This window comes from Pelmatolapia mariae, linkage group LG13 (assembly GCF_036321145.2).
Source record: "Pelmatolapia mariae isolate MD_Pm_ZW linkage group LG13, Pm_UMD_F_2, whole genome shotgun sequence".
Taxonomy (NCBI): domain Eukaryota; kingdom Metazoa; phylum Chordata; class Actinopteri; order Cichliformes; family Cichlidae; genus Pelmatolapia; species Pelmatolapia mariae.
In genome coordinates, this window is record NC_086238.1 from 7,938,566 (window position 1) to 7,963,538 (window position 24,973).

General features: G+C 38.1%; 1 protein-coding gene across 2 annotated transcripts in view; it reads right to left on the reverse strand.

Moving 5' to 3' along the window:
* sorcs3b (sortilin related VPS10 domain containing receptor 3b) overlaps positions 1-24,541 on the reverse strand; it is a 52,824-nt gene extending 28,283 nt beyond the window's left edge. For both annotated transcript variants that reach the window (XM_063491304.1, XM_063491303.1), the window contains exons 1-2: positions 23,726-24,541; positions 6,352-6,419 (exon numbers count right to left, since the gene is read on the reverse strand). In XM_063491304.1, coding sequence (XP_063347374.1) covers positions 6,352-6,419; positions 23,726-24,415 — 758 coding nt within the window. In that variant the 5' untranslated portion in view covers positions 24,416-24,541. The remainder of the gene's footprint in view (positions 1-6,351; positions 6,420-23,725) is intronic.
* Positions 24,542-24,973: the final 432 nt, after the last annotated feature.

Below are 24,973 nucleotides of genomic sequence, written 5' to 3' on the forward strand. Positions count from 1 at the left end.
GTCCAAATAGCTCATCCTTAATTATAGCAGCTCTTACCAGTACCCCTTTTCCACCTCCGCCAGGTGCACTTTGTCTTTAGTAATCCAGCCACGGACACATCCATCTGCTCCAAAAACAGTCACTGTCATTTCATCTTGTTCTTGTTCAGCCAGAACTGGAGGGGTTATCCACATTCTTCTGCATTTAATTTGTGCCATTTTTAACAAAACACTTCATTATTTGTTAGTCACTCAAAGAGGTTTTGTAAAAATCTAAAAGTCGCTGCATGGTTTTTGATATTTCCCTGTTATTTAAATCTTGTCGTGGGCTACCTGAGATAATTAATTTGTCCAGTAATTATGAACACCTTAATAAACAGTGTGAATCGATTTAGCGGGCACCCTCTCATATTACAGCAACATCACCTGAAAATGATAAACAGCAACAAGCTTTTACGTTTATATGTTTTGGAGTTGGAAAGTGTGCATAGAAATTATTATATGATGAATACTAACCTGCCAAGTTATTGTGCATGCAGTGTAGTTATATGAAGAATGATATGTAATTTAGCAACAATCTTGTAGCTTGAGGACTCACATGCACGCAAACAAGTATGCAAGAGACAGGATATGTATTATCAATGCTGGCAAAATATGCTATTAGTAGGCAATACAAATGCATGCTGCATGAAAGCTGTAAAAACAAGAAGGAACAGCTGAAATACAAAAAAGGTGCAGTGAAGGATGACATCAGCTAGTGAAGGTGAAGCCACTGTCGAAGCAAATTAATACATTTGGCTCAATGATTAGTTTGCCAATAAAGTGAAAGCAAGGCTAATGTATGACATCACACTGCTGATTCTATTGATCAGCTACTGGTTCCAATAAAGCCAAAGGAAAGAGCAGACAACACCACTATTCACATAGGATTGGTATTGTCAGGGGAGCTTTATGTGATTTAGACATTTACCCAAAACACGTCACGCAAACTCTGTTGATTTGCTTGAATTTAATAACATGTCTGCTAGCCAGCTACAAAACTAATGTTACTATACACTGCCAAATAACTACATTTGAGCTTGCATTTTGTATGAGTGGGTGTCCATGCTGTGTGGCAGAATTAGTGCCTGAATTTGCATGTAAAACATAAAGAGGCAAAACACAGGTGCACAGAAAAAAGACAGATATCACTATGTTGTCCACATGCATTAGATTATTATGCCACGGCACATCTGTGTAAAGTAGATAATTTGCTGTGGACTATTTACGTTCAAATTACAGACATGTTACATTTATAAAAGGATTAAGATTATAGATTACTAGGAAATATTGCTATAATAAAGAAACACAAGATTGCTAACTACAATCACTGCAACATATTTTTTTTAAAAGCTAGTTGTGCAAATATTTAAAAGAAATGTCCCCTACCTTACAGGACATTTCTTGAACACAGTTGTTTGGCCTCAGGAATACACATATTATAAAGTATTGTAAAAAAAAAAAAAAAAAGTCTTTAGCACACCCTTAACTCTATATGTTTTTAGCCAGACTTTGCGAATTTGTAGGCAATAGTTGATAATTGAGCAATAGTTCTCAAAGCTTTCTGAATTATTTTTAAAGTTTATTTAAACTGGACATTGGCTGCTTTTCCACTCATTCTCATCTTTGTAACTGACAGTTTATAGTGTAGCTTTTGTTTTGTTTTTGTTTGTTAAGCACTGATCTATGAATCATTCAAATAAAAAAAGGTGTTGCATCAGACAGCTTCGCAGAAAAAACTGTTTTAAATTGTATCTTTAGGCACTTTGTTACTAGCAGCCTGTTCCATAAACACATGATTTGTTCCCATTTCTTTAGCTGAATCTACAAAAAATGGCAAACATAACATAGTTTGACAGGCGTAAAATAGTATTTTTGCACCAACAAGATGCTTTGCAAAGAGCTTTTAGCTGAAAATCGTGACATGCTGTGCAGTGTTTCCTCAAGAAAATTGAGGGAACTGGAGAAATGGAGGACAAAGGAAAAAATTCAGGTCTACAAAAGAGAGAGTATCTAAAAGTCACACCAGCAAAAATCCAACAAAGACCTGACACAGGACATGAAGAAGCATTTGGCCCTTCATTTGATCTATCTACTGTCTCAAAAATATTATGAGAAATGGTCTCAATTTGAACATTTTGGTTCAGATCCTTGTCAGTATGCATGGACGAGGACAGGAGAGACAGAGGTACTACAGTGAGTGTTTTATAGTAGTCTTTAAACATGGTGGACACTGTCATGGTTTAGGTCTGCATTTCAAGCAGTGTTTGTTCAAGATCTGATCAAAATTAATGTTATAATTAACATAGAAAAGATTTTGATCCATCATATATTCCATATAGTATTGCATAAGCATCTGACTGGCAAACAAACACACTGCCAATGCAGTAAAGGCATACCTGGATAGAAAAACACACAATGGAACACTATCAGTCATGGATTAGCCTCCCGAGACGCCGGACCTCAACATTGTTCAAGGAGTGTGGGTTAAAGAGCAAACTTCAGCCGACATTCAAAGAAGAGCTTTGAATGACTTTCAAAAAGTCTGGAAAACTATTCCTGAGGAATACTTGAAGAAATGACAAGAAAAGTCGCCTAAGGGATTTTTTGGGGGAAAATGTGTGTTGAAGAATGAAGATAGTCATACTGAAATATCAACTTTTACAAACTTCGTCTACCAGTACAAACTCTGTTTCTTCCGAATACTGCTTTTCTATATATGCATGTGCACATTTCACTAAACCGCTGAACCTATTTTCCCATTTTCCTAGCAAAATAGAAAGAAATGAGGTGTGACTCAAGACTGGTAGCCAAGACTGTACTTTGGTAAATAATATCAAATATTATAAAATTATTTTTCTGAGAAAATTCCACAAGATACATTTAGCGTTTTGGGAATTTTATCAGGAAATTTGTCATCGCCGTAAGATGGTGTATATATCACACCGGGGCTAATTTGAAGACTCACGCGTTCGAAATCATTAAGGAAAGCTCAGACTTTAAAGCTTTTTGACAACCAACAAGAAAACATGAACGTCAAAAGAAGGAATATGGTTTATGAAAGCAAAGTCTGGCAGATTTCTGCAGTGAAAAGTTGGGATAATAATCAGGCAGTTCTCACAGAAATCTGCAACAGAAATAATTTAACTCTGACAAAGACATCACGCAGACTAAACATCCATTCCCTGCATGTCAAATAAGTCTCTGCAAGCTGATTTAAACGATACACTGACATGTAATAAAACCAGGTGCAAAATCAATTAATGAAGTCCAGGTATGTAATGGAAAATGTTCATCAGTAAATATAGAATATGCTCTTTGTTGTTGAAGGGCTAAATCATCCAGCATGACTACAGTCCTTGAATACAACATTATTCTGCGTAATGGACACATTGCAAGCTTACAGTATATGAGTAATAGCTCTCCTTTCATACTGTTTGTACATTGAAGGCTGTGAGGAAGGAATTTTGAAGACTTCCTTTCAAGTGCTGTGATGAAATCCCCTTTCATATAGCTTTTAATCTTAAATTAGAGCCAGAATTGCCTTTTATTCTCTGTGCTTTCAACTGATTTAGATATTTAGTTTCATCCTCTTTCATTAGGTTTTCTTTTCAGTAGGGAAAACTTAAAGTGCTCACATTATGCTTTTTGAGTTTCTCCTCTAACCCTTTAGTCCGTTACATGGCATTTTTTTGTAAATGTAAAAGGTTTTCAAAGTAACAGAGGACAAATGTAGTTATTCTCTCCCATGGAAAATAGTGCTTCTGAACGGTTTGAAACACTTGTAGTCCAGGATTTTCTTCTCTTACTTATCTATGCCACTACATAGCAGACTGTTATACTGCCCACATGGAGGCAAGTTTGGCACACCCTCAAACAAAATGGACAAAACACTCCGAATTATCTGTTGCTGCTGAACACATGCATTCCCAGCAATGCAAGAAATAAAAAGTCACTGGATTACTTTTATTTTGGTGGCAATCTCCCCACAACAATAAGAAAATCCTTAAGTTAAGTGCTAGCACTGTGCGCAGCTAGTGTGGTTACCATTATTGTTTTATTCATTTGTTTCTCTGCAAATCTCTTTGCACTTGCATGTTGTACTTTGCTGAATTCCCAATAAAACTCCACATTTACATATTTTTAGACTACAGATTGCACATAAAACAGTAACACGAACACAGCCAATTTAGACCAATGTACAACATTACTTTGAATCAATTTTTAACCTGCTACTCAGTGCATCTAAAAGAATTGTAGCAACAAGCTGCAAACAGCAGTGATGCTGTGCTTTTTTTTAAATTTACATGTAAATTTATTGGTTAATATCAGGCAAATAAAGCTTAAGCTAAACCTTTTTGTTAACAGGCGACAGTGTTACATGTAACCCAGTGTTACCATGCTTTGGACTAGCTAACTGACCAATCAGACCAATCCTTCCTGAAAGGTAGTTTAAAAGGAACAGGAGCTAAAGCAGAGTGTATAATAATAATAATCTATGTTTAATTGATCCTCGTGGGGAAATTCCTCTCTGCATTTAACCCATTCACGCAGTGGGCAGCCATTGGGCTGTAGAATAGGGAGCAGTGTGTAGGGACAGTACCTTGCTCAGGGGTACCTCAGGGTAGCCGTTCAGTGGATTCAAACCCCCGACCTTCCGATCATGGGGCCACCACTCTACCTACTGAGCTATCCCCGCTCTATGAGTATGAGCACCCCAGTACAGCCTGAGAAAAGCAGTGTTTTCTTTTAATATTAAAACAGGTAAATTCTTTTAGTAGATAATACGAGCGCATGCATATAAAAACTTAATGAGACAGATTTTAAAATAAATGTAAATAACAACCAGCTGTATTTAAACGCAATCAGAAATTTAGATCTGTTGCATGTAAAGACACTTGCACAAAACTGCTATCCACAAAAAGGGGCAGATGTGTTCATCATCTTGGTTCTCATATTTCTCCTCAGCACAAACAGCCAAACCAAGCTTCAGTTTTACCTGAGTGCCTCCAAATGTAATTTCACTGTATAATTGGATAGACACCCAGTGTCTGCTATCATTGTCTGTGCATTAACTTGAATCGTTCCGTTTGCTGTTGACATTGTTTTCAAAGCCTTACCCTAAACGCATTTGTATTTGTGCTTAAGTACTGCTTTCAGTTGGCATATCGCTCTTTGATTGCGGTGGTGGAAGTAAGCCTCTTAAACGATGTTACTATATTGTGATGTTTCTTGGGCAGGAGCGGCAGGCATCTCAAAACACAAAAGGCACTTGATGCGTGTTTAGATGGCTTCTGTAAGTCACCCGTTGATCCGAACACTGCGTCTTGCCACCAACAGAGGCCTGCAGCTGTAGTCATAAATCATTTATTGTGTTATCACAGAAATCATTTACTCCCTTTTCTTTTCATAACATTCAAATCTCTGCTTTTCTAATACCCATACTAAGAACCTTCGTGCATCCCCGGAGGAACACTCTAATTTACTCGTGGTGCCATTGTTAAGCAGACACCTTGATGATGGAAGACCTCCTGTACACAATATGGGATTTCAAAATGTGTCAAGTCGGGTGTAAATCTTAGTGCCGCCTCTGGTGAAACAGATATTAATTTGAAACTCTATGCTTGGCGGACTGATGGTCTCTTTTTCACGTGTATTTCAGAATGAAATGAGTTCTCTGCAGGCTATGGCAGAGGTGAGAGAAAAGGCATATCAGAGGCTGGATTGGGCTCTATGGTATAATCCTTAATGAATTCCATTCTTATTTATGACCTGACAGAGCACTGTAACTCACCTCTCAATACATACTGAATGAAATTACTACGGCTATATAGCAGCAATTGCATGTCAATTGCTTCTGAAACAAAAGGTTACAGATGACAATCAATCAAAAACTCCATCACAAAGTTTCTAGGTCAGAGGAAAAGCACCACAGATCCAAACAGAGAATCCCTCAAATCATTCTTAAGGTTTATCTTTCAGAAATAGTCCTTCTGATGATGGACAGAAAATAGGTTGGGCCTTCTCTAAAAGGTTGTTGTGGTGCTAGTTGTGTTATTTATGGAACTCCAGCAAGCAAAAAGAGGATGGTACTTCAAGATGCTTTATTAAAACATACTTCATATTGGCTTCGAGTGAAACTTGATTGTTCGTACCCTAGCAAGGGAGAACACTATAAATCATGCTTACAGTATCCAGCACTCGATGAATATATTATTCTTGTTGTTTTTGGTTTGTGATTTTGCATTTTTATAAAATTCCTGCAGTGATACCGCAACCTTAATATTGGTATGGAAAGGAAAAAATAGCAGAGATTAAAAAAGGAAAACTTACCTCCATAATGAGCTCTCGGTAACACCCCCCAGATTGAAGTCATAGAGCTTAGTCAAGATAAGGATCACCTGCAACGTAACCACAACAGACATATTTAATTACAAGTCAAGATCTGCATTAAAAACCTTTGGCTCGGCAGCGCACATTATCTGTCTCCACCTAATGACTTGGAATAAATACAGCATGTCCGCTACTTTTCTTTACTAATAAATATCAGGCTCATACAGTATGTTAGCCCAATGACAAGTGATCCTCATGTTGTCAGGAAATGTCAGTTGACTAGTGGCAGGATCTGAAAAAAAAAATCCATGAAGGCTGTCAAGAGTTGTGTCTGTATCTCATGTGGAATGATACCTACATGACAGCAAACTCTGAACATAATTGTTCAGTGAACAATGAAAAGAAATGCAGTCAGTGACTGCAATGCACCATCCTCTCTCATTTCCTTTTTTTTTTTTTTTTTAACTTCAGCCTTGCTTTTACCTTCAAAACATTTAAGTACCTTGGCTGCAAAAGCACCAACAGATCTCAAATGCTGATGTTACATGTTGTTATTTTACTCTTTTTACTCATTGGAAGACGTCCAGTTCCAGTTTAGGTGGAACATTTGTTCTCTGGGGATGGTTGGACAATGTGTTTCTGGGGAAACAAAAATGCGGCCCATAAAAGCCTGTCAAGGCACAGAGGGCAGAGTGAAATGGTGTGCAAACGCATTATTGTCACTCCAATGGCATTATAAATGACTTCCCGTGGGGATGCTCATAACTCAGGATAGAAAGAGGGGTAGGGTAGAGAGCTTGGGGTGCTGTATGAATTGTGGGAGAAGGAATGGTAGATAATTACAATCAAAGACTAGAAAGATGACATAATATTGTGATTTTATTTTAAAAAAAGCCATGAAAGATAGGTCAAAAGCTCAATTACAGTGAGTTTAAACGTATTAACCTTATGGGACCCATGGAACGACTCATTAAACCATAAAAAGCCACACAAGACTCAGAGGAACAATGACACGTATCTAAGTCTGCTTTGAAAATGTTAAAAACCCAATTGACCCACAATTTAGCCATCAAATGGCCACTGTGCATGGCTGGGACTATCTGCATTGCAGGTTAATTAACCAATCACACAGTGAGATAAGCATTTGCATAACTAAATGCACCATGTCTGCAAGGTCCAACGCTGGAGTCAGAATCAATTTGGAGCGCAGACTTAGTTAAATGGCTGTGATGTTAGTCCTAATTGCCTGCTTTGAAAAATAGATACAAGAGGAAAAACTGAGCCAAACTGTTGATCGTTTGTCTCTTCAGTTCTCTTTTGCTAACAACAATGAATCTGTGTCACGGGATATTATAAATACTACGAGGTAAATTGAATCTGGATTTGATTTTATCAGTGTCAGAACTAGAGCAGTTCATTCTTAACCACCGGCATTCAAACATCCGGCACAGCAAACTAATCGAGTGAACAACGATTAGATGTTCACAGTTTCGTGGGTTTCAATCATTTCTGCTGTTTTGCACGTGAATTCCAAATGAACCAAATGTACATAAATGTAGCTGATGATGTAAAATAACCTTGAAAAAAATAGCCCCAAATGGCAAAACTTGATAACGAAAAGCCTCTCTGCACCAAGCTGTAATTGCCATTAGGAGCTCTCCCTTAACTGTTGTCAACGTGTTTGTGTGGTTGGCTCATTAACAAAAGCTGACCCACTGAAATGGGTCAGTGAAGATCTACCTCAGGGACCAACAGACTAGTGAGGCAGCTGACTGTTTGGATGATTTGTCCCTAAGTGGATACATCAAGAGTACATCACTGTAGACTGCATGTTCCCACATCTTCAGCGTTATTGATAGGCTGTGCATCTGTGACTCAAGTCAATAGGGAGCAACTACTATACATGCAAATGCCGAGACCAGTAGGGACAGCACATGACTTGCACACCAGATGTGTGACTTAAAGTATGAGAATGAAGGTGCATTAAACACGAAACTCTGAGAGTTTGTGGTGCAGCCTTGCATTTATGTAAATACCAGGAACAAACAAACACAAAATGGCTTCCAGAATTATTTTGAGCCTTCTAGGTAAATACAATTCTCCATGCATATCATCGCTCACTTGCATACATGAAATTAAGTAAGGACCCTGGAAGGCCAAAAGCAGTGCATTTATTCATGTTTATGTTTTATTGATGTGAGCAAAGAGAGCTTTGCCCCGGGAAAGTCAACCAATCATTTTTCAGATTGGCTCTCACCCTCCGAGGAGTTGGGTTTAGTCATCCTTTTATCCTAACATTCTATTCTTGTCGCTGTCTTTTCCTTCTTTGCTTCCTCTTTTCTTTCTTTGATTCGTTCAATCTCACCTCATTTGTTTCTTTCTTCCTTATAGAACAGACTCTCTAATTACTTTCTTTCTTTTTTTTTCTTTTAAATCCAGCATTTTTCATTTGGCGACAGAGGAAAAAGAAAACATTAAAAGGCACACACAGACAGGTCGTTTTTGCCAAAGATTTTAACTCTTAGATGGCTGAATAAACAGCCTCCATGGCAACAAGTGTTAAAAGCCATAATTTAATTGTGATTATTTTATTTTTTTTAGCTTAATTCAAAAGACTTACCAGCGAACAGATCTACCAGAGTTTTTCCTGGCTAATGGTTTAGTCACACTAAAATAGAAATAGGTCAGAAACCTCCTTTCGACTTGGAAAAATCAGTGGGTTACTTTGTGATTTCGTTCAGTTTTTTTGCTGTCAGAAGCCGATTGCATGTAGTAGCAGCCAGCTGTTTGCCCAGAGGTTGAGCGTGCAACACCGTCAACCTCTGGGTTGGGTGACCGTTTTTGATTACAAGTTGACGATCATGGCCTGACTCAGACGTACTGCAATGACTTTCAGACAGATTAGTGAAGGCTTGGAAATAGCTCACATGTTGCAATCAATCTTAGTAATGCACCGATAAGCTCAACTCGTCTGCCAAGCATCTCTTTGCAATGGAGCACTCAATTCAACTAACTACTTGAGTCGATTGTTTAGATATTTTTTGTTTATATTCCTACATAAAAGCAAGGTTGCTGAGTGTCTTTGTAATTTTTGCTGATCCTGCAGCCATCCTGCAGCAACTATGTCACTATTTGTGGAGCGATTTCTGAAGTTTCACAACTATGAGGTTCTTGCTGGAGCCTGAATGTGAGGAGTGTCTGTGAATGTCAATATCTGTGTCTGTAGATGGCAACAGACTTAACACTCCCAACTTAACCACATTCAATCTCAAACTTAAAGCAGACTGATAGCAGACTGACTCTGTCCTACCACATTATTGCCTGCATCAAAATAGGTTCGAAGACAGCAATTTACTGCGAGTGTTCACAGACCTGGTCCTCATCTTCGAAGCAAACATTTCAAATGCAACAAGATCAAAAGTTCATTGCCCGCAATTCAAATAATGCATCTTTGGAGGCCACCAAAATTTTCTCTGCTCAGGAAAAACCCTGCCTACGCATTCAACTTGCACAACTGTGCAGGCCAGACAGCATATGCAATGACAGCCTGTGGACTGAATCATGTCTCTACAAATTCCATATCAATCCGACTTTTTTTTTTAAGAGAAATGGTCAAATTTGAATGTGCTTCAGTGGGACATGAGAGGCATCTCAACATAGTTGGTGGGCAGAATATTTTCTACACAACTCGCAATTTAGGTATGAATCATCTCTGTGTACTGTACTGAAAAATGGCTATTAATAAAATAAAATAGACTGTTGCTGCACATCAGCACAGTTATTTCGTGATTTCTAGCACCAAGCTTCAAATGGAACCTGTTGCTTATTCAGCCCCCAGTAAAGCATAATTAGGCTGGCACCCCTCAAATATTGTTTCTGCCTAATTGGGTAGTCAAGGGAAGCAAAGGAACCCTTACTCTAAACATCACACCTCCAGACTGTTTTTTTTCTGCTCAGGAGTAACACATCGCGGGAAGAAGAAACAATCTTTAGAAATGCGAGAAATGAATCCACTTTCATGTGGATCTGGTGCTGTTTTTGAACATAACCAGAGGGGACAACAAGGAGCTAAATTAATTTCCAAGGGACCCCCAAAGTTGATACCAGTGAGTGATGTAAGGCTCATTGTAATAACTCAGCTAGCGGCTGATGCTCAGCGAAGCACTGACATATCTCTATTTTGTTACTTACCTTTAGCCTCTGCAAAGTTCACTGCTACAATGATACACATTTACATTTTCATGAATACACATAAGCTTTGTATATTGTACTGCAGGGTAAACATTCATACAGTGAGCGAGCCATCTCCTGGGAGTGACCCCTGTCTATCTGAGCCACAAACGTCTAACAACTCACTGGAATATTTCAACACTAATGGAATTATTTTCATTCATTAGATATTTTATTTTAAAACCAAAATATGCCACCTCTCTCTGACAGCTGTCTGGAGGTCAGTTTTGTGATCTCCCAAAAGAGTAAAAGTGGTTTTTGAATCCATCAAGTGACTGAGTAAGACATAATCTGACAAGCCTTGCCTTAACTGGCATGTACATGTGTACAGTCTTCTCTAAGAGCTTTTCATGTGTCCAGCTGTAATAAGTAATATGACAGTGCAGACTTGAGAAGCGTCAGACTGGGTTTGAGGTCATTTAGAAATGACGTCACCGTTGGAGAGTTTGGCGATTTTTTTCTTTTTTTTTTCACTCATTTTTTCACTTTTCTCTTTCGCCTCAGTCCAACCGGTCGAGGCAGATGGCTGCCCTCGCTGAGCTTTGCTCTGCCTGAGGTTTCTTCCTGTTAAAACTGGATTTTTTCCCCCACACTGACACAAAGTGCTTGTCATAGGGAATAATCGGGTTTCTCTATTTCTATGTAATATTTTACCCTACAATGTCAAGAGCCATGATTTCATTTGACTTCCTGATTTGGCTTTTACTCACCATTTTTACCTTATTTTGTTCTCAACAAAGTGTGCGTCATTGAAGATTTTCAACTTAAATATTTCATTCATTAAGTTCCGATATGTGTTTTAGGTGATTTTTTTTGAGCAAGGGAAGAATATTTTCATAGAACAACAACACATAGAGGTTTATAACAAGTTTCAGCTCAGTGTCCAACACCACGCAACTTTTCTGTTTTGTTTCACAGCTCTCAAAGCACTGTTTTTGGCAGCAGTGGGCAGCTGTTTACAGTGAAAAACCTCCAACACACTCCTGCACAGCAGCTCAGCAGCAAGCAACAGATAGAAACAGTTAGTGCTTAGCTTTTTCACAAGCAAATAGATAGATATATGCCTTTATGCTAAAAATTTATTAGTATCGTTGTAGTTTTAAGTCTCATGTTGTAGTTGTTTGAACCAGGTGGTGCTGGTCCCAAAAATTCTGGATCATTCAAGCCATAGCAGAAAGGTTACTGCAGTAAAATAGACGACATGCAAAGAGAGAAATCCAAGAAAGGTGAGAACTGCTGAAAAAAATCACTGGTTGACAACAAATAGAAGATAAGCTGTATCATAATGAAAAGCCTGATCTATTGTTGCTGACTGAGAACACCCTCGTCATTCTGATTTTGAACTGATGCCCTCAGGTCGACTTTTTAGGAAGCCTCGAGCTAGTAAAATGCTTTATAAGGGAATCATTTGTGCCAAATGCAATTAGTATACTGAACAACAAGATACTGCAGTGTATTTCAGTTATATTGAAGTTTTATGTATGTACTATATATGTACGAAAGTGTGCTGATAATTATCAGTATTTTTCTTAATTATAAATTGATTTGTGACTTAGAGAACCAAAAACAATTTTCCACTGATGTGAACAATAAGGTTACTCTACTGTATTCTATTCTAGTCTGTTCTATTCTATTATTTCTGCAAATGGAGCCTGGGTAAGCTATGCCTAGCTTTTACAAAATCCCATTCAGAATTTACATAATTTCATACCTGTGTCACCCCATCCACAGGTACTCTCTATGCTCTTTCAAATAAGAAGCAAAGGAAGTGGTTTGAAAGAGGTAAAAAATGTACAACACCTTGGGGTGAGCCATATCTAACCAATATTGCTGATCCACAGAGACCCCCTAATGCATTCAGGCTATTATCAAACACCAAAAACTGGTGAAAACAGCAAGCTGGAACTCGCCGCTCTACCTAACTTCACTCCATTCCTGTTCAGACAAATGCAATCTTGAAGACATAAAAATAAAGCCTGTTTCATTTGTTGTTAAGCTCATTAGATTCTCAACTTCATTAAGGAAATAAAGACAAAAGCCAAGGGCAACAAAGAGTAATTTGAGTAATTTGACAAAGACTGCTTTCTTTAAGTCAACTACCTAATTAATATCCTTGATCTCCTACCTACACTGAGCACATTTCAGGTTTGCTGCAGACTATCGCTTTTAATTTTCATCTCCTGTGATTTGTGGGGGGGAAAAGATCTCCATCAAAGCACAAGAAAAAATATTGCTGTTTTGTGTCTTTTGTTGAGCCAAATGGGACTACCAGTGTAGTTGTAGTAAGTGATCCGTGTATCAAAATGAGCTCATCTCTTTTGTTCCACAACAGATTCAACAAAGTAGTCATAAAATGTTTTCCCTTTTTTTTGGCATAAGATTAAAGATTAATATATTCATGCATCCATTAGAAATTATCTGATGCAAACACCTGCAGAGAAAAGAAATACAGTATTGGTTGCAAATTTGCATAAATTTCTTTAAGGCTTGACAGCAATGAGGGCAAAATCAAGATGCACTGCAAGTGGGTGGAGGGAAGGAAAAACACAACATCTTGATTGTGGCTCTGGGAGGACGTCTCCAAAGTAGAGCACTTAGTAGAGACAAATGTCTTTCAAGAAAAATTGTGAGGTCCAAGAGAGGCCTTACTCTGTCCTCATCTTATCTGTGCACCAAATTGATTGTTTGTACTTTTGTGGGTGAAAACATACTCCAGGGGATGATGCTTTCATCAAGTAAACCCCCGCAAAATGTCCCTTGCGCATTATTCTGCTGTTTCTATGTTTGCTTATCCACTAGACTTTTGAGCTTTGGTCATGTAACCCTGATGCTTCGAGCTTGAGAGGTTTCACCAATCAATTCAGTCCATTAAGAAGGGGGAAATGAATGAAATGGGCAGAATATAAAAGGGTTTCACTTCAATGCAGCTCTATTGTGAGGAGATTTTGTGAACATGTTGTACTTTTTTTTCTTGCTAACAACAATACACAATAAACTGTGCTGTTTGTCCTTAATAAGATAAAAGATTGTGATAGATCTGCTTCAATCTTTTTTTAAAGAAAGTTTGGGGTAAGAAGTCATTGAAATACGTTTAATGGACTAGATATGAAAATATAAACTGCCATGTTTTTTTCTTCCTTATGTTTGATGTCGTTATGCCACAATGCACTGTGGCTTCCTCTAAAAAGGTGGAAAACAAGGAACACAGCATTCAAGGACAGATTTGATGGCAATTTTAGAAGTCATTTAAATGTTTTAACACGTTTAACAAAGTTTTAGTCACATCCCATGCAATCTAAAATTAATTTGATGCATTGTAAGTGGTGTAGAGAGCCAGCCACCCCCCCCTACCAAAAAAAAAAAACCAAACAATATTTGCATTTTCCTCTTACAGTGTTTTGGCACTGTGCTTCTCTTGATTGCTCAGATTTAGAGTTCATAGATTGAAGGTACAGTTGGATGTTGTCGGTGCATTATCGTCTCATTCATTAAGCCACAGAAAACAACCAACTCTGACAATTATTATTATTATTAGATGAAATATGGAAATATAAAAAGTAGTACTAAATGAAAAGTTCCCCCAAAATCAAAACTACTATTTTCATTTTGGAGAACTTTGTACAGTCTAATGCCATCTAGGCATTTCTTCCAGTGTCTTCTGTTCTTTCACAGCTTTGGCTCCTAATGGCTCAGCTTCTGCCTGGAGGGGTCTGAGCTAGAGCCAAAGGCGGTAGTTAGTCCAAATTGAGATTTTGGAAGAGAGAAGCCCTCCACCTAAAATGACCCCCTTCACTGCCAAAAGTGCTGAGACTCAGCTCGTGAGCTAAATGTGTCCCACATATAATTTTGTCTTTCTTCCCCTCTTGCTTATTTGATTTTTTCATAATGCAAAGAGAGTAAACTGGTAAACATTAGTTTTAATAAAAATTACATGTATACACTACGCGTTTTCTTTGCCAATTATACTTTTTAAGGAATAAAGTCCTGCCAAGATCATGTTTGATAGGAAAGTTATTTTCCAGAAAGTAATGTGCTATGTTCCTCTTTTTCTTCTTTCCTATTTTTTTTTTTGCCTGTACAAATACTGTACTGAAGTGCTTGTAATACAGTACAGTACAAATATAGTCTGAGCTGTTTAGTTGTAAATATCTTGTGTTAATTTGGGTTATATTTACCCTGACAAAAAGTTGTAAATACAGTCGAGCAAATCAGCCCCTTCTCCTCATCGTTATGATAAAGACTGACAGGGGGGATGAGCTCGGTGGGTTTCAGCGCCAAATGTTGTTTCCAGTTCATTTGAGAATAATTATGTTAATAAAACAAAAGATCAACCAGTTGCTCTTTTTTAAAAATTTCATCCATATTCAGTCGTGGAGTGTAACACTCGAGGCAAGCCAAAACCGTTTCTTCCGTAGAGAAAACTTCGGGTGTTTTACAACAATTTCTTTTTAGAATTGGCTCGTGAATCTGGATGTTCAAAGCGCAGGACTTAGACACCAGAGACTGGGCTTTTCTGATAGACAATACAAACACTTTGAAACCCCCTAATCATAGCCATAGTCTCTGATAACTGTTAACAGAGTAAACAAGTGAGATATTCAAATCACTGGTGACTTTTCTAAAACTAAAGTCCAAGAACAGCATTTCTCCTAACATCAAAACTAACAAGGCGCTGCGTGTTTATCACCACGCAAAGGTTTTAGCATGCTTTGATTGCAACATGTAGATATTTTGTACATATTTTGTACATTGTAAGAAAAGAATGAATTGTGTGGTCAATGTATTGTAATTTCAAAGTGTCAACATTTTGTGAACTGCCAGAAAGGTTAACAGTTCTTCTCATGCTGGTGACTAAAACCATGTGATGTGTATTACTTCTGTTTCAAAGCACACTGCCAATTTATAAATAAACATAAGGTTCAACAAGGCTCATAGTGGCGGTTTTGCGTATTATGTTGGCCATGTATAAATGCATCCATCCAATCATTTTCTTCCTCATATACAGGGTTACAGGGGGTTGTCATAGAAGAGTTAGTTTGTTGCAGGAATAATGCCTAATTTACAGTACTGTGATTGTGTCCATTTGCTGAGGTATTTGCCTACAGAGAGACTATAGAGAAAGGTTTTCAGCCAATGCAAATGTGCTCCCCTTCAGTCCTCCAGAATCCCAAGTGCACTTTGCTGAATGTGGATGCCACTGTGCATTTGTTGAAAGTTTATGATTTGACAGGAATCACGGTGTAGTTCAGCAAGAAGGAGAGAAGTGCCAAAATCCCAATCAAAGATCAAAAAATACAGTATGAAAACTACAGACAGCAGCTGCAGTGAGCAGCTCTTTTTTTTTTTTTTTTTTTTTTTTTTTTTACTGCTTTTAACACAATGCTTCACTTCAGCTCTTTCTATATGATAACTTTGCTCTTCTCTGTGGCTGGCTGATGGACCAAAAAAAACACCACAACCAAGAGTAGCCCACAGGCTTGATTCTGCCTCCATCTGAGTATAGATGTTCTCTGCAGGTAGCTGGGCAGTCCACAGTTACCAGCAGACTGCAAATGTGCTACCAACGGTGAGCCATAATTTCACCACAACACAACAGCCTTCAGCCACACATCTATGGCCAATTTAGAATCTCCAGTTAACCTATAATGCATATCTCTGGACTGTTGGAGACAATGCCACAGGCACAGAGAGAGCATGCAAACTCCACACAGAAAAGCCTGAGCTAGCCAATTCAAACCAAAGACCTATTGTTACATTCTCAACTACTTTTCTTGCTGCTGCAGCAAGAGTAGAGCTACATACAACCAATATAATAAAATTTCCATTACTTCTGGGCGGCAAATTGAGCCATTAAAAGAAGCAAAAAAGACAGAAATTGATAGGATTATAAATCAAAGATGGTCATTTAAACATTCTGAACAGCACTGTTTAATTATAAGTGTGTGTCAAAATCATCGTATGAAATCAGGGCTTACAAGTTGTTTGCTTTGGCTTCAAAGGATGTGAAATGATCACCATAGTAAAGCTAGAATATAATTAGATTTTATTTAGCTGTTAAAATAATTTAGTCTCATTCGCAGACATTTATAATGATGGCAGTTCAAATGTGTTCAAATACAATCATTAACTCACATAAATGATGTGTAGATCCTGTCAAGTCTTGTCACCATTTCTGCCATTATTTTGATCCATATTTATTTGCCCATTTATATAGCGTTCAAATTTGACAATAAGTCAGGTTTTTTTTGTTTGTTTTTTTTCTGTTCTGAGCAAAAGCAAAGCATCATTTAAAATGATTTGTTACAGGATACCAATTGAGAGAGTACTCTGTTTTCTAAATGTGTCATTTTGTGTTTGGAAGTTTTCCATCATCTCCATTGATTGCACAGTGTGTGTGGCGCTCAAGGGTTGGGTCCTTTGCATCTCACTTGATCGGGAAAAAACATTTTCCTCCTGCAACTAATACATTCCTGTCACTGTAAACAGCCAAGTCAAGCTATTATTTAAGCTGAGTGCCACCTGAGCAATCCCAGTCATCTTTAAACATGATAGTAGCGTCTGTGTTTCTTCTGGTTATATGCTGCTGCAAATCCCAGCGATTCCCAACACACAGTTTGATCGAACTTGTTTTGTGTGATATCACGAAGAATAAAACTGAAGACTAAATCAGCCTTGACCTTTAGACATACAAAGTTTTAAAAAGGCACAGTTTGTGTTAGCTCGGTCTCTATGTTAATTAATAAATTTGTCTCCCAATCTGAATATCAATTTTATGATTTTCTCCAATCAGAAAATGCATAAATTTGCTTTTATAACCTAATCACAGTTATATCTACCTCACTGCAGTTATTAAAACTAATTAATCACATGCAAACCTGTCAAGTATGATTCTGCACCCGCTTTGTCTCTTTGATTAAAGCTGAAAAATAAAACGTGTGCACGTGTTAGTCTTACACAAATAACGAGAGAGCGAGGGGCAAATCAAGTAATGACAGTGTGCTTGAACATACAACTGATGGCAGGCCTTTATTTGCTGCTTAAAATGCACTTTGTGAGGCAAATTTAAATTCTAAGTGCTGAGGAAGTGCTGAGAGGATATGTTGATGTGATGCATTATGGTCCCTGAGCACAAATGATTCATGAAAAAAAAGGGGGCACACATTCATGTCATTTGTGGAGTAAAAACTGGGATTTCAATGAATTATTACTACAGAGAGGTAGAGACTTGTAGCCTGTGCGCTATAAAATAAAACTGAGGCAAAAGAAAATAACAATGGGAATGCTGCCTTTTTCTCCAGAAATGTTTAAAAATTGCTCATCCAACTCTGAGAAATGGTGAGGGTTTTTTTTTTTTTTTTGGTGTGCCAAATATCAATCTGCCTCTAATAGAGCAGGGCAGAGCTCAAACCACAGCCATAGTCATAGATGTTCTGACTTAGCTTTGGGGATGGTTAGGTCTTAAAAAGGCCTTGATCTTTACTTGAGAGCCATTATCTATCATTAACATTAGCTAACAAAGCTGTTTGCAACTAGAGAACACTTTTGATTGCAAGGCAACTGCACAAGTTACCTGGTAGAGGGCGACCAGTCTCCAAACAGTAGTGGTCTGCAATTACTAAGTAGTGAATGTGAATTTCTGTTTAATGTGAATTTCTGAGTATCCAGACAACAACAAATTTGCAACAGAGGACAATTTAAGAATCATTTTTGCCTGATTTATCTCAATTAATCACCATATTATCACAAGTGATTGCAGACTGACTCTATTTTATTGCTGTTTTTATTGCACCATCTTGACACACCAAAATCACTCTGAAAACAGCAGCTAGCTGCAAGTGATCCGGATCCAATCCTTTGTGTTTAAAGCAACCATTTTAAAGATAATGAGCTTGCACGTTCATTACACACGATGGCAATAATTTTGATCATGCCGTAGTATCCAACCACCGTTTTCCATGGTGTGACTACAGCATAAGTAACATAGCTGTTTTAGCTAACATAGCTTTGTTGGCTAATGTGCCTGCCACAGCAGACAAAGAGTTACATATACACTCATTAAACAGCATTAACCTATAACTCTGGACAGTTGAAGATAATGCCACAGGCACAGAAAGAACATGCAAACTCCACACAGAACAGTAACAGAAATATGCTATCCAAAATAAAAAAATTTAAAAAGGGAAAAAACAACAACAAAACATTTTTACAGATGATAACACTCCTGCAAATCTTTTCATTGTCACTGCAATTCAATGCTATCTTTCACTAATTGTTATGAGTTGTTGCTTTGCATTTATAATTACTGTGGATTTATCTCACCAAGCCTAAGTTGTCCATGGAGATTGCTTTTTTGACTAAATTTGGACTAAAAGCCAGTCATGGTCTTTAAAAACAGAACCCTTTATGTCTAAAGTTGGTTGAAAGGTAAAAGATCAAAAGTAATTTGTTTCAGTCTATTGCTGGACTTGAATTCATGTTTATCCTCCTGAACATGTTTCTGTTGATTAGAGGTCACATTTTAACATTGTTTAGAAATTTGGCAAAGTCATCTTCAGTATGTTTTCAATGGTTTTTTGCTGGGTTGAACAGTAGCACCAGCACTTCTATGCTGATAATTTGATTCAAGCCATCAAAGCAGTCCTCTGCACAGGCAGGCAACGTGCTTGGATGCAGGTATACTAAGAGATGCTAAATTAAATATGTTTTACCTTGCAAAATGTCATGATGTCTCTCTGGATTTATACTATCCAGTGTCATTTCAGCTCCCTACCTATCTGGAATGAGTTTTATTCCCTTTGTTAATACAAATTAAATCTAGGGATGTATAATAAGTCAGCTAGATGACTGCTAAGTGGTTGTGGCCATCACTCAACAGGAAAATAAGATGTGGTTAATGTGATTTAAAAAAAAAAAGATTCTTAAATGAAAATAATGTAGGGGTTTTTTTCTTGACAATTTTTAACCTGGTGCATTAAATTGTGTTCAATTTTGCCTTTTTTTGCCATTATGTTTTCCTTCTTTTAGAGTAGTCGGTTAGTCTAAGTGTTACTCACATTTAATCACTAGTTCTAGGAACATTTTTACAATATTTTTTTTACAACACAGCAGCACATTTTCTATGCAATAATGCAGAGGATGGCATCATAGGAAAATGGGATATGGTCAATAGCTCATAAATGTGGCATTATTAACCGGTCTTAATACCATGGGAAATAGCTGGACTTGGATCTAATTACCTTTTATTTATAGCTCCACAACAACAATCTCCAATAAACTAGAAGCTCTGTGCCATCAGTACGAGTAAACCATAAACCATAGTAACCATGTAACTGCGTCACATGCTCTGGTCACAACCAGTGGCTCAGTATTTCAGTGGGAACTAGACTGGTCTCTTTTTACGCAGCCAACAAGACTGGTGCAGTTCCTATCACCATCTTACAATCACATCAGTGGACAGCACACCCCTAAAGACTTGAGACGGGCTGGATTAATGAACAGCCGTGTGGTGTTGACACCTCAAGGGACAAGCAGGTAAAGGACAAAAACGGCTGTTCAAAAAACTCTTTTATGTTGAATTTTATTCTCTCTTTTTTGTGCATTTTAAAACTCTAAATATACCATCTATGTTAAAATCAATTAGTAGGAAAAACATGAAAAAAGAGACATAACTGTAAGAAAATATTAAGTACAAATTAAAGATTGAAGTGCTGCCAATATTATAATACAAAGTGTACCACAGGAGGGAAATAATTTGTACTTAAATGTGAGAACAACAACCACTTTTGATTTTCATCAAACGTTCAATGGATCAAAATCCCCTTAGCTAGCAATCGGGGGCAGGATGATGAAAAGTTCATGAAAAACAGGCCTTTTATCAGTCTCTTTGACTGAGTATCATGATGGGGGTTTTTTTTTTTTTAATAGAGGAATTTTGTGCTAAACTAGAACTGCAAAAGCAGAAAACTGCTCTTGTTTGTGTGCAATAGGAAAGTGAAATGTTGCAAGTTATGAGAAAAATTTAAAAGACACATTATAACTTTCCTCTTTATTTTATCTGAGAACCTCACCAGTGGCGGCTTTTTAATGCACTTTTCATCATACTGTAACAGCACCAAACTCCAGTCAAACTCCCCTGTGAATTGGGAACCCATTACATTTGATTTTATGGATCAAGGAGCTCCCGTGCAACCAGCTTTGGCATGTTAAATGGAATGGCTGTCTATCTAATGAACCAGTTTTAAACACAGGTGTCCCGGAGGGCCATGCCATTTCCTCCTTTTTATTGTCTATTTATACTGATAAGATTATGTGCAACAATAACGGCCTTTCTCTGGTTAGGCATGCGTACAGCATGACTCAGGAGGCCAGTCTGATTCCCACTCAGCCGCTGCAATGGACGATGATGTTACAGAGCTGACAGATTGACCTGAGTCTTGCCACCTAACAAGAAACAAAAAAAATCAATAAATAAATAAAATAAGAGATTAACAAGTCCAACAAGCGCATGGCCCGTCCTAAAGCAAGTTTTTAACAGTAGCTTCATGGAGATGACCAGCTCCTTATTGTCATGGTATATATTTACATTATTTACAATGACACACAGTATAATTTCTGCAGCAAATGCTCAGACGAAGTGAAGTCAATAAAGATACTCATTACTGTCTGCAGCTTCGACACAGTGTCCTAGTTTGGTCAGCTATCTGTGAGGAGCTTGGTCAATCAGGAGACTAAAATCATTTGGCTGCCAATAACTCCATGATCACCAGCTGGCTTGCACACTAAGACTTTTGCCTTCAGTGGGGTAGAGAGGGGGCTCTCTGCATCCCTTGAGTGTAGGATGTGGTGCAATGGCTGTTTAGAAAGATTACCAATAGTCATATCACAGCTTGAACACCCATGTGAGGAGAAGACTGAAATATTGATTTGCCATATAGGACCATCAACAGCCAAGTGTATTTATTAGTATTTTTAATTAGTTTATTTTCTGTTTTTATGGCACACATCATTACAAATCATGAATCTTTTTATCACCATCCCCATTCACATTCAGCACAGTCTTAAGGAGTAAGAAACATGCACAGCCAATCGATGCTGCATGTAGCTAAGAACCATTCATTTCAAAGGGAATTAGTACATGTTTTATTCCCATGGTCGACTCCAATCAATGTTATCTCTCTTAAAATCAGAGACCAGAGAGCTATGACTCTAGGCTTTGATGTCTCAGACAATCACTGAAATCTAATAATAGTTGAGAGACTGATTTGTGGACAGATTTTGGGTTTTATGCAATAAAATTCTTTATCAAATCTGAACTCTGAGGATACCCCGCTGGAGTTTTCACCATCACCTTCTACATCTTTTTCATTTTACTCCCTGTGGAATTTTACATCTTGGTCAGATCACAGGCGATGTCTTGAGGTGAATATTTGATAGAACTACCCCACACCACAGAAATGAAGTAATTTTCCTTCAAATGTCCCTGTAAGATTGGATTTATTATCAGTCATTTACATCTAATATAGCCTGAGCTATAACATCTAGTCATAAAATGCCATCAATCTAAACTCTACTGTTTCAGTCGTACTTTTGGGACCATGGAAAGGAGTTCAGACTGTATAAATCTCAAATGTTGACGGCTGCAGTGACAACCCCATCAGCGATAATCCAGTGAACAGTGTCCTGCAGTAGCAAAGGCCATCGTTGGTGAAGACATCTCAGACCAGCAGCATATTTCACATAGCAATCCATGAATCAACATTATTATTAGTTATATTTCAGGACCTTCTTCAATGACCAAAGTCTGTGATGCCCCTTATGTTATGACATACACCACAAAAGAAACGGCACCAGATAAGAACACGCTTATCAGGAACATGCAAAATGATATAATTCACCCAGTGAAATATGTCTGCATTTTGGGATAACACGTGAATATTTGCATTTTTTCTGGGACACAGGGATCTTTAGATGTGGTCTCAGACTAATGTTTCAGCCGCACACCCGTTTGCCCAGCAGACTAAGGTGACTTAAATTACCTGAAGTAAAAAATGCAGAGCAGCTCATTTCTTTTGAACAAGGCTGTTTGTAGTTTAAAGATCTTTGTTCCTGATAAATGCTGCCAGTTGAAAACATTTTTGCATGGTGGATATATAAAGAGAGATAAAATCTCCATGGCTTTGTCTTTGTTATGGTAAAAAAAAAAAAAGTGCATGTGCATTTAGCTGTGGTGTAGGTGTGTGTGTGCATTTGTGCGTCTATGTGCATGTTTGTGAGGATGTGGATGTGTGTGTTTGTAAGGGTGTGTGACTGTGATGCGGGCAATCTGGATGTTTACTGCAATGTCTTGTCATCCATTTAAATTGTGCATAGTCCCATCAAGACGTGTTGAACTGAACATACTACAATACAGTATTTAGACGGGCAATTGAACAAGTATCAGTTAAGTGTGAATAAATGTCAGTGACAAAAGCATGTTCAATTTGCCAAAAAGGTCAGATAGTGTCTCATCAGCATCACATAAAGGGCCAGGTTGGACACAATCCTTTTTAATTGTAGCTACTACACCTTCCTGGAAGGCATTACTTGATTATTTCATAAATTATTAATGTGTTTTGATTGCTGCCAAACAGCCTGCACCTTCCCACGGCACTGTCACATCAAATTTACCTAAGGGGTTAACTGTTATTTTAAAGTTCAGGTGGCGAACAGTTTGTTGAGATAACCGATTCCATTACTGTTTGAAAAAAGCACGAGGGAATCCTCCAAGTGCACACTTATATCCATCTGGCGTCCAAGCAAACAGGCGCGCAATGCGCAAACACTAATAATCTCTATATAGGTAATAAAAGAAAACATAATTATAGTAAAAAAAAAAGAGAGAGAGAGAGAGAAAAAAAGAAAATAGCAAATGCTTCAAGTTCAGTGCTTTGTTAGAGTGGAATTTATTTGGAGGAACGAATTCTTTTCGTGCGCACGGAATCAGCTGTGCGTAAAAATGTGACAGATTGATGCGCATCTGTTGAATAATAAAAACGTCGATATAGGGTAGAAACAAAGTTAAAATATCACCGGTGTGAGGGGCATTTTTATGTTCTTTACACCTTTAAAATATGATGAAGTGTATTTTTGTAAAACTGAAACTTACGCTGCTGTTGTGCCCGGACCAGTGCACCATAGCCTGGTTGTGTGCCGAGTCTCCCGACAGAGCAAAAGTAGAAGTGTCCAGGTGAGGTTCGTTCTGTCTCGGGTTTGGCACTCTTGCTTCCTCCCCGCTGCGCCGGTACTCGGGTCTTGCGCTGGAAACACCTTGGACAGTTTGCACGAATCTCTCTCTTGAATACGCTTCTCCACTTATACTCCTATCCACGTTTTCGTTGTATGGTGCGCCCACACTCCTCTTTGCCTTCTTTCTTCCGGCAGAAAATGTATTTTCTAACATTATATTCGCTTTGAATCGTCCTTCTTTGTCCTCGAAAATGTTATCATACTTTTTATCGGGTATGTTGAGACTATAGTTTGTTTTGATGTCGATCGGTGCCTCATTTCCACTCTGTGTTTCATTCCACACTTGCTGGCCATGGTTTCGTTTCAAAGCCCCGGCCGTATTTGTTTCAAACGCGCTAAAAACTTTCGTGTTATTGTCGATTTTCAGTGAGACTTTGATTTCCGCCGATTTTCTGGCCACACGTGCGTCAAGTGGCGTTACATCCAGTCGATAAAATCTGTCGAGTTTTGTGGAAAAACTTATTTCCGCGCGAGCCACAAACTTGGGGTGAAAGGGGCAGAGCAACACCAAAGCCAAAAGAGAAAACCCCCAAAATGACCAAAGTCCCATTGTGGTCTTCCAAACTGACAGTCCACCAGTGGGGGGAAAATACAGAGAGCGGCAGAGCTGTTCAACTTCTAAAATATTCAAGGCATCATCTTTATGAACAAGAAGCCATTCAGGAGACCCGCTCACGTCCAAGAATTTGTCAAAGTGAGGGACCAGTTTGGGAGGCGCTGCGCATCAGACAAACGCACCGACGGTGAGTGACTGCGGGAACGATTGGAGCTCATTGTTCACGAGGACGTTTGGAGAAAGAAAACATTTATAACGCTGTAATCACCCGAAATCATTTTTAAATTATTCCACAATTCTATTGTGTTTTATTCAGTAACATCTTTATGTTGCCTAAACCTATGCAATTTGTCCAAAACAGCGCTTGAATGACTCAGAGCTGTTGACAGCAAAAGTAATTTGTGCTTTGCAGTACCCTGTTCATTCTGTGGCAACGTTTTGCCTTTGAAATGGCAGAAAAAAACATCATTTGCTTGCATCAATCAACACCGGATTCACTTGTCAAGTGTGCACGCGCGCGCATGAGTAAGGGTGCGTTTGGGGAAAATTCAG